The sequence below is a fragment of the Streptopelia decaocto genome (assembly GCF_964273445.1).
Source record: "Streptopelia decaocto genome assembly, chromosome: 7".
NCBI lineage: Eukaryota > Metazoa > Chordata > Aves > Columbiformes > Columbidae > Streptopelia > Streptopelia decaocto.
Genome location: NC_138661.1, coordinates 66,927,615 through 66,940,294, shown reverse-complemented (window position 1 = coordinate 66,940,294; position 12,680 = coordinate 66,927,615). Strand labels below are relative to the sequence as shown.

The 12,680-nt window shown below is 43.1% G+C and overlaps 1 protein-coding gene across 1 annotated transcript; it reads right to left on the bottom strand.

The window, feature by feature from the left end:
• Positions 1–2,565: 2,565 nt before the first annotated feature.
• Positions 2,566–9,791, bottom strand: LOC309442913 (uncharacterized protein; the record flags this gene model as incomplete). The annotated part of the gene is made up of 2 exons (XM_082059246.1): positions 2,566–3,509; positions 8,843–9,791. The coding sequence occupies 2 exons, from the start codon at positions 9,789–9,791 to the stop codon at positions 2,566–2,568; spliced, it is 1,893 nt and encodes a 630-aa protein (XP_081915372.1).
• Between the last annotated feature and the right edge of the window lie 2,889 nt (positions 9,792–12,680).

The following is a 12,680-nucleotide window of genomic DNA, read 5'->3' as shown; positions in this document are numbered from 1 at the left end:
CTGATCTGTTCAAGTCGGCTGTGTAGTAATTAACCCCTAACCAGTATCTGAACCTGTTTTATAATGTTGTCAGAGTGCTGAATAATTTTGGATAAACCCTGTTTCTGGTTGGTTTTCTGCTAAACAGTTCTGGTTAGAATAAAGTCTCTTTGGAGCTTATTGCCTGCGTAAATTGATTTTGGGGGTGCCTCTGTGACACCAGGTCAACTAGAGAGGCTGCTGAGGATTGTGTTTGCTCTGAATATCTTGAAGGATGGAGACCCCACAGCTCTTCAGGGTTTTCAGTGCTTGATCACCTTCACGGGCATAAAGCCTTATCCTATATTTATGATCTCACCCAACCAAAATGATTCTGTGCTTCTATTATATGTACAAGGGATGGAGATGGAGGGTAAGTGTCGGGATGAGCCTTGGATGGCTGCAGATCAAGCCATGCTTTTCCTGATGGAGCTGGCTATGGAGGAGACCACCTCACAGACTTTAACCCCTTTAAGCAACAGAAAGCAACTGAGAGCCACCAGCACAGTCAGCATCTCCTTTCGTTTCTGAATTGACCCCCTGGATGAAGCCTCAACCTGGTTCATCCTCTGCCATGGCTGTGGCTGTTGATGGACCCCTTGTGATGTCCCAAACACTTGTTGCAAGCTGCTGAGGGACTTCTGCCAACCAGAAGTTGTTGGCCAGGGGCAGCTGCTGGTGGTGTGATGCCCAGATGTTCACCTTCAAATTCCAGGGGTAACTTCTGGACAGGACTGGAAAGGTCTATGCCAACCCATAACCACCAGCTTCAGGGTGTGGAGCAGTTGTGACAAACTTTAAAGTGCTCATTGTCTTTAACAAAGTTTCTTTCTCCTTAGTGGCTGTGAAGTTGCCCCCAGGGGCTTGTTAGGAAGAATGAGATGTTTATTCTGAGCTCTCTAAGAAGCTTTCAAGATCACTAGAGGCTTCTTCAGGATGCCCAGAAGGGCTTGTTAAGCTGATGACTCCTGGGTGGCTGCCCTCACTGGGGGAGTTCCTTGTTTTGGGAAGGGGAGAAGTGTAATTTGTGATGGAAACAGATTTAATGACTTAGTTGATGTTGGAGCTCAGGCCTTCCAGAGGCTTCCAGTGGGTCACGCCATGACTATTGCCCCCACCCCCTGCTACTCAAGGCCTCTTATTTAGTCTTAAGGGTTAAGAAATGCCCTGTTCTTCCTACAGCTCATATGCATTTGTTCATCTTCACTAATCAGATACTTTGTGTTTGCCTTATCTTCCATATCTTTCACTCACGGGAAGAATATATTTTAAAAAAAGTAAATAGTCCTTTATGTGTGGTGGGAGCCTGGGCTGGTCCAGGGAAAGGCCAGTGTCTGACTCTGACTACGCTTCCCCTTTTATGTCTTGTTCTGCACTAAATATCTTTACATCTATCTCTGTATTTACTTACTAAAGGCTTCGTCTATCCAACACCTCACACTGCCCCGAATGACTCTGCAGGACATGGAGACTTCTCCAGTGTGTAGCCCACCAGGTCCAAACTCAGTTCTGGGCTTGCTCAGCTGATACAATTCATGGCTAACAAATGTTCTCCTGGTAGGAGGAGATTTCTTGGGCAGGACACTTTGAACTACAAAGTTAAAAGGGGAAGGAAAAATTTTGGCTTGAAAAATGTTCCATCTGCTCCGGCTCTACAAGTCTTAGGTGACATTGGGATTTTTTTCTTGCTTTCTTTCAAGCATTGGTTTATTTAGACTTTGGAGTCCATTGTGGAAGGACTTTCAGTGGGTTTCTCTAGGTCTGAGTGACTCCATCTAATTTTAGTCATCAAAACACGTCTACATAAGGAAGGTTGATCAGTCTATGGAGAGGTGTTCTCCTTCTGTAGTCAGTGGGCAATTCAGATATAAAATTGGAGTTACAATGGAACCCAACAGCATCCAGATTTTGGCTATAATGCCACTGAGTAATAATAAACCCACACCACAGAAAGGAGGGTGCAAAGTCATCCATGACTGAGAAAGCTCATGGGTGGGGAGCAAAACCACCTGTGAGTACAAAGCACACATTTAAAAAGGTTAATTTAATTTTTGATAAGTTCAGAAGGTCTGAAATACTCTTCATCTTGCCTGGGTTACTTAACACCTAAGGATCCATCTTTGAGTTACAGAAAGAAAATCGCTTTCTGATATTCATGTCAGGCTACGCAGAAGCAAAACACATTATTAAGCTTTATACAAACCACTTTATTTTTCTTACAGTTCTTTAACTATTGGGGTTTTTTTGTCACTATGCTATTGGTATTTTCCACTTCTCTCTTAAATGAATTGCCAGAGTGAGGTGGGATGGAGTGGCAATGTCTTTATTCAGCCTCTGGGTTTTAAGCCAAATCCCAAACATTATGTAGAAATTTATTTATATACAAGGTCTTCTTGTTTAGGTGCTGTTGAACTTAGCACATTTATGATTTCATCTCAGCCTTTGTACAAATAACTTTAGGGCAATAGCAGGTAGAGAAATAATCACATTTGAGGGTTGTTTCCACTCGTAGAACTAAATAAAATACTACCAATCCCCGAAAAGCCTTTAAATAAACAGGGATTGGGGTCTGTTCATTGCTCTCCTCAGGGCACACTTTATGTCCTTGCTCCTGAGGCTGTAGATGAGGGGGTTCAGCATTGGGATTACAATGGTGTAAAACACGGCAACCACTTTGTCCTTGTCCTGTGGAGGCCGTGAGTTAGGATTCATGTACGTGTAGATGGCTGTCCCGTAAAACATGGTCACCACCATCAGGTGGGACCCACAGGTGGAGAAGGTCTTGGACTGCACGCGTGCAGATCGAATCTTTAAGATGGTGGAAAGGATACGGGCGTAGGAGGTGATGATCAGAAGAAAAGGGGTGAAGACTATGAGGATGCTGAAGATGAAGATGACCAGCTTCGTGAGGGCCGTGTGGGCGCAGGCCAAGGCCAGCACCGCCGGCGCCTCGCAGAAGTAATGGTTCAAGATGTGGGGCCCGCAGAAGGGCAGCCACAAGGTGAAGCTGTTGATGACCATGGAGCTCAGCAGGCTGCTGGTCCAGGAAGCCACCACCATGTGAATGCAAACCTTCTTGTTCATGGCCGTGGCATAGAGCAAGGGGTGACATATCGCCATGTATCGATCATAGGCCATGACCGCGAGCAGAATACACTCCGTCGTGCCAAAAGCAAAATAGAAATACATCTGAGTGGCGCATCCAGAGAAGGAGATGGTCCTTTTCTTAGTTGAGAGGTTCACCAGCATCTGGGGGATGTTGGTGGAGATGTAGCAGATGTCTAAGAAGGACAGGTTGGCAAGGAAGAAGTACATGGGTGACTGCAACTGGTAATCAGCTCTGATCACTGTAATGATCATGATGTTCCCAACAACTGTGAGCAGATAAAAAATCAGAAACACTATGAAGAGAAAAGTCTGTGTCCCTGGCTGGGAGGAAAGGCCCTGAAAGATGAATTCTGTCACTGCGCTTTGGTTTTCCTTGGTCATTATTATTCCAGTGGTTTAACTGTCAAGATAAGAAATAGTAGCAAAGTCAACTCAGATGTATTGCAAGATAAGTGTAACATGAACTTGTATTTCTTTATTTAGAGGAGAGAATCTGCATGGAAAATAACGTACCAGACACAACAAACCATCCATTTTATATTCTCTATTATGGCGATCAGAGAAATGAGAAAATGTTGAGAAAGTTTTCTCGTGGTACATTTTGCTGAAATCCTGTTCATGGTTGTTGGGGTCTAATTACATATATTTAACAGAAGAATGCCTAATTGATACACATTTTAATGCCCAACAGAGTTACTATCCTCTTTAGAAAACCATAATTAAACGTTAAATCAAAAGATTATATGTTAAAATCCCCGTTCTCCATATCATTTCTTAACACGTGAGGAAACACAAAATAGACTTCTGGAGTGAAAAAAGCTCTTCAGATACCCTCTTTATGGAACTGATCTACTCTTTGGGACAAATATCCATAGACCCAGATCCTTTTCCTGCAATAAAGCCAAAATTCAGCACACAGCCCGCATCTAACAAATTAAATACGTCAAATCAACATGTATCTAGGATCTTACGGCATTTCTTCACTATAACTCCTAACATTCATATTGTCTTGATGCTGTATTGTCTAAGATGTTTTAAGGTTTTATTATGGCATTGAATTTTTTGAGTAATACATGGTCACAGCTGCTGGATCCTGAGTCTTCGTGAAGTAAAAGGAGAGGAGCGGAATGCCGACGTAATTAATGTTGTGGAAGACACTAATAAATGTCACTTGATGTGCTGAGACGTCTGAAGGCGGCCGTCGCGTTTGATGCAGGGAGGTCGGAGGGCTCGTGCTCCTCTGGAATGAAACTGGACAAACAACAGGTCACGCCGGGAGGGCTCAGGGGTTCCAGGATTCTGTGGCTGCATGAATTATTTGGATGCCTGGTTGATACAGGAAAAGGGCTCCAAAGGGTGACCGAAATGATGAGCTGGTCGGTGATAACTTTAGCTACCTCAACTTCTCAGCTGTTCCTGAGTGCCTGAATGGCCTTTGGACTTAACCTTGACACCTGGTTTATTCCTCACCCGTGCCAGGAACGTAGATGTATAACTTACATACAAATGTTTATATGTAGACGCCTACACCTGACGCTTTAACCTAAAACTGAATCCTACCTTGTGTTTTTAAGACCGAGCGGGCTCTCACAAGCTGAATTAGCAGTTACACTGTCAAGGGAAAATATTGCAGAAGGAAGCATCTTTCCAAATCAGAAACTGGAAGAGACGTTAAGAAATAATTCTGAAAAGCTTCTCACTGGCACCTGTGTGAATGTGGCCATAAGCTCCTCTGGAAACACCTGAATTTCCATGAGATGGGTCTGATTCCTGGTGTTTAATGAGATTAATCCAATTCTTCTTCAAGACATGAGCTCTCTAGACTAGGTGGACTCTTATCAGCTACGATTTCAACTATAAGAACCTGAATAATATGAAATCCAGCATCTTTGTTAAGATGGACATAGAACTTGCGAGATCTTTCATTTAAGCACATATACTCACAATCATTTTAAAGCCTGCATCAACATGAACAGCTACATTCAGCTTCTGATTCCGCTCAGGCATTTATAATTTACATCACTACACTGCGTAGGCAAATAACAATTAAATTTTGCCTTCGATAAGCCAGTTGTGATAATGCTTTTGATGAATATCTTACCACATTAAAAAAACATCCTTCAGGGTCTGCAAACTAAACCTCTGGGAGTGAGAAGGGGAATTTATCTATAGTATAGATAACTAGAGTGGGATTTTCTATAGGTTTTAGCTTCCTAAATACTTTGGAGTATCTGAGACCAAGTGGCCCATGAGAAGCTCCATGGACTTGAGATCAGTGTTTCTAGATCACTTACCTACATCTGAAAATCCCCTCCTTATATTATTGACATCAGCAGATAGCACAAGTTCTGAACTTATATATTTTGATTTTGAAGCAATTTGAAGGATGAGCATCATTTAGGTTTTATAGGTGAGAAAAAGTAGACAAAAATAAGGTAAGTAGTTTGCTCAGGGTTAAAGGTGGTTTCTTAGCAAAACCATAAACTTATGATGTACCTATAAGCAGGGACAAATGCACTTTTGGACCTATGTCAATTCTCACATAGCCCAAAATAACTTGAAATCATCCTGATACATCTGTGCTCAAGTTCCGTACAATTACATGATTATTTTCCTGTACCTGAAAATTGCAAATCTGCAAGAAGGTTGAAATTCATCCAATAACAGGAATACCAATAGCAGAATACGCAAAATCACAGCCACCCCTTGCCCAATCTCCAGAAATGTTGGATATTCGTAGGTAAGAAACAAATGTGGAGTGGCTTCGTCCTCCACAAAGATTGAACTCATTTGAAGTGATAGCAAATCGTGGAAGAATTGAAATCACATTTCAAAATCTCCCCTTTGAGACATCGCAACCAATTTTAAATGCCAAAGGGAAGTGGTCCCACAGGCAGCATTGCAATTACTTCTCACAAGCACAAGCCCAAGTATCATTTTAATTATTGAAGTGATAAACAATTGTTGTTTTGGTAAAAGTTTTTAAATTGCCCGTTCAAGACTTGGTGAGCTATATGTTACACTTCAAATCTTAAGAGGCCAAATACTTTAATGGATTTTTTTTTTAGAAGATCGTGTGAACATGGAATTTTATCCAGTTATTCCTATTCGGAGCCAAATTACTTCTGTGAAGGTGGAACACATCAATACCCCAATTTCGGTCTGATAATGTCTCTTAAGGTGGAATCCTCCTCCGATGTCCAAAATCCCACACAGGATTCAGCAAATATATTTGGGGTTGGTTGTTGTGGTTTGGCTTTTTGTTTTTTGAACTGCACAAATAGGGGCTCAGTGACCGGGTTTGTTTCATGACACATTTTTGACGAGGTGTCAAGTGCTGGATGAGATGTGCCAAAGGTTTGCTCAGACTTTTGGAGGTCTGAGAAGTAAGACCTCACTTTGGACCTGTTTCCCTTAGGACTATGAGCATCTTCATCCTGGATAAAGAGGAGAGGTCATCAGCTGTAATCCCCTTTTAGAGCCAGGTGCTCATTCATAAGTGTTCCTTATAAAATGAGACGTTCTTATTTTTTGTTTATGCCCAATAGCCTATAACACTAGAAAGCAGGAGCTCTATCAGCTGTGATTTTCTTTGCCAGGGCTGGAAAAAACTTAACAGGGAAGGCTCATAATATACTTGTCCAGTTTCTCATACTCTTTCTCTGAACATCTATTTTTGGCTGCTGCCAGAAACTGATACCCCTGGGCTATTCTCGTGTTCCTAGAAGTAGGGCTGCCCTGCCACTGACTCATGGCCACAACTCAACCCTCTTGCTACCACTTCCCAACTCCACCTGGAAGCTGCCAGGGCCTTGAGGGCACTAATTGGACTTAATGGCCCTGACCAGCCCCACCTGGACCACCCCACACACATGCTTATGGCCCAAGAGCCCCATTTAAGCTCAGTCTAGGGCCGTTGGTCCTTCCTTGACTACACTGGAGGTCTCTGTGCCTCTTGGATGGGCCCTGGATCAAGAGTGTAGCTTTGTTCCCCTTGTTCCCTGTCCCTTGGGGACCAGCTGGCCCCTGCAGCTCCATGACAGTGGCCATGGGGACAAGTTGCAGGAATGTGCTTCTACTTCTAAACTTCCATTGACTCTGAAAGAAAACCCCGCTCAGCCTGTCTAACCCAGGTATGAAATGCCCCCGAATACCTTCAATATTTAACCCTTTTTCTTCACAAAATTTCTTGGGGTTCTTCACAAAACTTTAGGGGTAGACTCTGATGTTCTGCTCCATCTCTCCTTAAAGCTCTTTTTCTCTTCATACAGTAGGAGTGACCAGGAGCTCTCATTCTACCATATGTGCATATTCTGCTGTCTCTGGCCACACAAATAGAAGATTTTCATTCAATTTGATGTCCTAGCCTAACACACTGAAATAACTGCCCTGCTTACACCTTGCATGGACTTACATCTCTTCCCCAAAAGAACTTCTGAGCTCTAAACCCCGGTTTTGTCAGTACTCATAAATACATGGGAATATAATTTATTAAGAGGATGGGACGAGCTGTGGTGGTTGGGTATGGGGCCCCTTCTGTCACTGTCCCCTGCTTGCTCTTCCCTCACCAGCCACAATGCCTCAGTTTCTCCACCATTGTCTCCACCCAAATAAATGGTCCACCCTGATCACTCCCCAGTGTTCGTTCTGGTTTTGCTAGGTTCACACCTAAATCTGTTTTTCTAGGTCCTACGTGGTGTTTCTGGTGTGGCTCCTGGGCACTGTTGACCTCGTGAGGCTCTGACCCCAAAGAGTGCCCAGCACTTCTCCCTAATTTTGTGTATCTAACAGGAAAATTCATATTTACTTGTCTCTGAGCACCTCATTATCAAAGGGGTGCAGTATCTGTCTCTCAAGGTAACTTTTCCCAAGGAAGAGCTTCCCCACATGTATTTTGGTCCTTTTCTCTGCTGTTCCTATGGGCCTCAGTTGATGTGGTGTGGTCTGGCATTGGTTCTGCTGATGAATAAATATTTGTGAGCAGTGATCCACCCCCTTAGATGATATTTTCTATTTAAATCCACAGTTAGGACTATTTTTTTTGTCTCTTAAAAATAGATGGGTTTTCCGTATCATATAAAGATGTCACATAGAATTGATTGCATCAAGCTATGTCTGATTGCTGAACCTTATCTGGGGAATGCACATATGTAGCATTCGTTTGTTTGATCTTAAAACAGCGCCACTCATTAGTAATGTTAGACCCAGCTTCTGCAAGCTCAGACTACACCGCCAATTGGAAATGTTCCTGGTTTCAAACACGTTACTCCAGATTTATCCTCAGCAAACACCCATGAGGACCTGGATCTCCTCTTTGCCCCATCGTTCCCTCTTGAAAATCTGCCAGGAGAACTAAATAACGGGAGGGATGCTTCTCAACTGGAAAAATACAGCTCCTTGTGGAGGGACACAGGGAATCCCAGGTCTTTGGGGACACAAAGGTCTTTAAAGCAGTGGGTGGCACGTGGAAAGGAGTGCACATGAGGCTTTGAGTATAATTAGTGGGTTTGAGGGTAAAATCTGTATAGCTACACCCTGACAGAGGAGAAAGGTGGCAGCGTCTCAATTATCTTGTCGCAATGACCTGCACAAGCACTTGGGTCCTCACAATTACCGTCTCCTGTTCGCTTTTAGTTGTAAATGGTCAGCAACAGAATGGAGACTGAGATTCAGGAATGTCCAAGTTTATTTTGCGTAGTTTACGACACCTCTTTACCAGTTTGATTTCTAAAGGAAACAAGAACTTTTCCCAGGAGCCTCTTGAGCGCATCCTTCACCTCTGTGTTCCTCAGGCTGTAGATCAGGGGGTTCAGCATGGGAATCACCAGGGTGTAGACAACAGACACCACTTTGTCCCGGCCCAGGGAGTAGCTAGAGCTGGGACGGAGGTACATGAAGATCATAGTCCCGTAAAACAAGGAGACTGATATCAAATGTGAGGCACAGGTGGAGAAAGCTTTGTGCTTGCCCTCTGAGGAGCTGATCCTCAGGACGGTGGTGAGGATATAACCATAAGAGACGAGAATAAACACTAAAGTGCTGAGAGCAATGAAAGCAGCAACAGCAAAAAGCACATGTTCACTGCCGGTCGTACCGGAGCAGGAGAGTTTGAGGAGCGGAGGAATGTCACAGAAGAAGTGATTGATGATGTTAGGGCCACAGAAGTGCAGGCTGAACGTTGAGCTGACGAGCGCTATTTCATTCACAGTAGCCACCGTGTAGGATCCTACAGCCAGCTGGACGCAAAGCTTTGGAGACATAGTGGCCCCGTAGCGCAGAGGGTTGCAGATGGCCACGTACCGGTCATAGGCCATGGCCGCCAGCAGGTAACACTCGGTGATCATGCAGACGCCGCAAAAATACATCTGGGCCGCGCAGCCGGGCATGGAGATGACTTTCCTTTCTTCAAAGAAGCTCAGGAGCATTTTGGGAGCGACTGCTGAGGAATTCCCGAGGTCTACCAGGGAGAGGTGGCTGAGGAAGAAGTACATGGGGGTGCGGAGTCGGGAGTCGAGCCTGATTAACGCGATCATGCCGAGGTTCCCCACCAACGAGGTGACAGAGATCAGGAGGAACAGCACAAAGAGAATGACCCGCAGCTCCCAATTATCTGTGACTCCCAAGAAAACAAACTCATCAACAGTCGTCTTGTTTCTTCTGATCATTCCCTTAATGAACCTGAATCTTTAAGAGGGAGAAAAATCAAAGAACACAAGTTACACCTCTGGGTGGAAGAATAAATCATAACGATGCTGGGAATGTCAGGCAGGAATGTAGTGAAATAAAACTGGATGCTGCTTTATTTTAATGGAAACTTAGTTTGCAAGAACTGGACGCTTAACTCAATTTTCTTGCTGTTACCCATTTAACACGTCTATAATGACAGTCTCAAAGAAGGATTTACTTTTGTTTTGTTGCTGAGATTGTTCCAGGAAGGAGGAGAAACTTGTTATTCATTCTAATTTTTTAAAAAATATGTCCTGTTTAGTTCTACTGTTAAATTTAATCAAATGCTTATCTGTCCACAGTGCCCGGGAGGGATAACAGGATGATTCTGCTCATCTGCTCCGTTCTTCTTAAATAGTGGAGCAAGAAATTGCTCTTAGCTTCTAAAGATGATAGTTGATATCTTCCTATGATATTCCTCATAGGAGGATACCCCCAAATTAAAAAAAACTCCATGTACAAAAGCAGTTTGATTAAAAGCAGATGATAATTCCATTGAAGTTTATTTGCTGATTCCAAAGGGAACAATTCAAAGGAGAAGATGGGGCAGCATAGTCACCGATCTTGCCCTGCGTTCCTGAACTTCTGTGTGCTAATGGAATTCTGTCTGTCCTGACAAATTGCAAGAAACACGGGAGCTGACACTGAAGATAGAACGTTACCTGCTCGTAGGTGGATGGTTATGGATGAGGTGGCCATTCACAGCTTAATTTACAGTCACAGAATAGGAGGCAGCACTTTAGATTATGTTAATTTTGCCTTGTTTAAAATATCTGGGGTGAAATGACTTGTCTCCTGGAGGTGCTGGTTTCTTATGGCTCTTATGAAGTGCACACATTTATTAGAGAGATGGTAAAAGGCTCTCGCTGCAGAGGATAATATTTGGTCAGAAAAACCAAAATGGTTTTGTGATTCTATGAATATCATTTGTTACTCTAAGTGCAAACTCCAGGAGCAAGACTGCAAAATTCTCCACATCTTAGAAAAAGAAGCCACATGGACATTTGCAAGTATTTCTTCTCCTGTTTTCCACAATAAGAAAAAGAATCCAGCACAGGTAAAAAATAAGAGATCCTCTCTGACCACATATGTTTGTAGGCTTCACTTTTAGCATTCCTTATATGAAAATCAATTAGTTTTTCTTCTTCTACAGTTGTGTCTCTGAGCATAGACTGCAATGACGTGCATTCTGTGTGCGAGATTTAAAGTAGAGCACAAGGGTAGAGAATAAACCAGTGACACAACAGCCTGTCTGATTTCATCATATTTCAGGCTATGGATATGTCTCCTACCTCGAAAACTAACATTAAAAAGGTGGTTTTCTTTTCCTCAGGAGCAGATGCTGCTGGAGAGCCGGTCACACGGGCATTTAGAGAAGCTCTGACTGTGGGATAAGGCTGTCGGCACGTTCTGCCTGTCGGGAATGGGAAAGGCTCACAATCAGCTTAAATGCTTTCCTATGTCCCAGTGGGATCCCGCGGGGTGGTGAAGGGTTGCAGCCCACTGACGTCTTGGCTTCATGGATACAGAGCTCATTAGGAAAAACAAAAAATAACAGCAATTAAAACCCCTCCAGAACATAAGTAGAGGATTCACATTCTTCTCTAGGTAACGTTATAATTTATTTTGACAATAAGTTGGAGTTTTTTGTGTTGGTTTTACACAGGTGGTCGCTGGCCCCGTGAAATGATCAGCTTTTCTGTGAGCACTAGCAGGGGTGTAATAATTATTTCAAGTTCTTGCTGGTCCTCACAAAACAAAACCAGCACACAAGCTGAATTCCAGCCCACGTTTTCCTGATTCAATGTAAGAGGAGTTTACATCACCAGCAGGTTTTCTTGTTGGACCATTAAGATGTATTTTCACTGGTTTAAAGTCTGTAGTCATCTGAGACAGCTGATTAATACTGGTGGTTGATTAAACTGGTGCCTGGAAGCACAACTGGATCAGAAGAGATAATCAGTCCTCTCCCGAGCTCAGACAAGCCCGTCTATTCATGTTTGTGCTCTGGTTATTTTCTACCCCCAAACAGGGTATTTTTTCCATGTTTCTCTGCTTTCTCACATCACCCCAAACCAGAGCACCCACCATGTCCTTGTCACTTGTCACGGTTTAGCCCCATCCCAGAGGTTTGGAAGGTCCAAACCCCCATTGCTGGCTACTGGAAACCTCTGCAGATCTTGGCTGTGAACGTGTATATGAACCAGATAGAAAGGAGGAGGCAAGAAATGAAACTAAAGCTTGTTAGTCAGAGAATAAAACCATTGAAAGAGTTACCCAAGTGCCCTCACAGAAAAATAAACCAGCTGCACACAAAGTTCAACATCTCCTAGTGAAGGGTGGTTGAGTTTAAAGCTGTTTTTTAATTGTATCTGTCCACATGGGTATTCTTTATTCACTAGTACCTTTAGGTCAGTTAATATCACAGGTCTCCTATGAAAGAACAATGATTAGCTCTTCTAATTTTTTTCAAAATGATATTAATGAAAGATATTAACTGAGTATGAGCAAAATAAGTTAAACTGCTCTAAATCTTCCTCTGGGTGTATAATCCTTCTATTACATGGGGTCTTTAGCTACTGAGAACCTTTTAATTTTATATGGCCTCGACTCCAGATCACAGGTTGAGACTCTGTTTTCATGCCTTAAAAAAAATGCAGTTTATGGATTTCCAGTCAAAGAAAATAATAGAAGCGTTTTCAATAGTGACGTTTCCACACTGAGACAACACCAGCAGCGTTTTAATTGTTTGTTCTGCTCTTCCCTCCCGTGTCCAAAAGGAAGATGCAAAATCTGTGACATTCCCCAAAATACACATTTCCTGCATC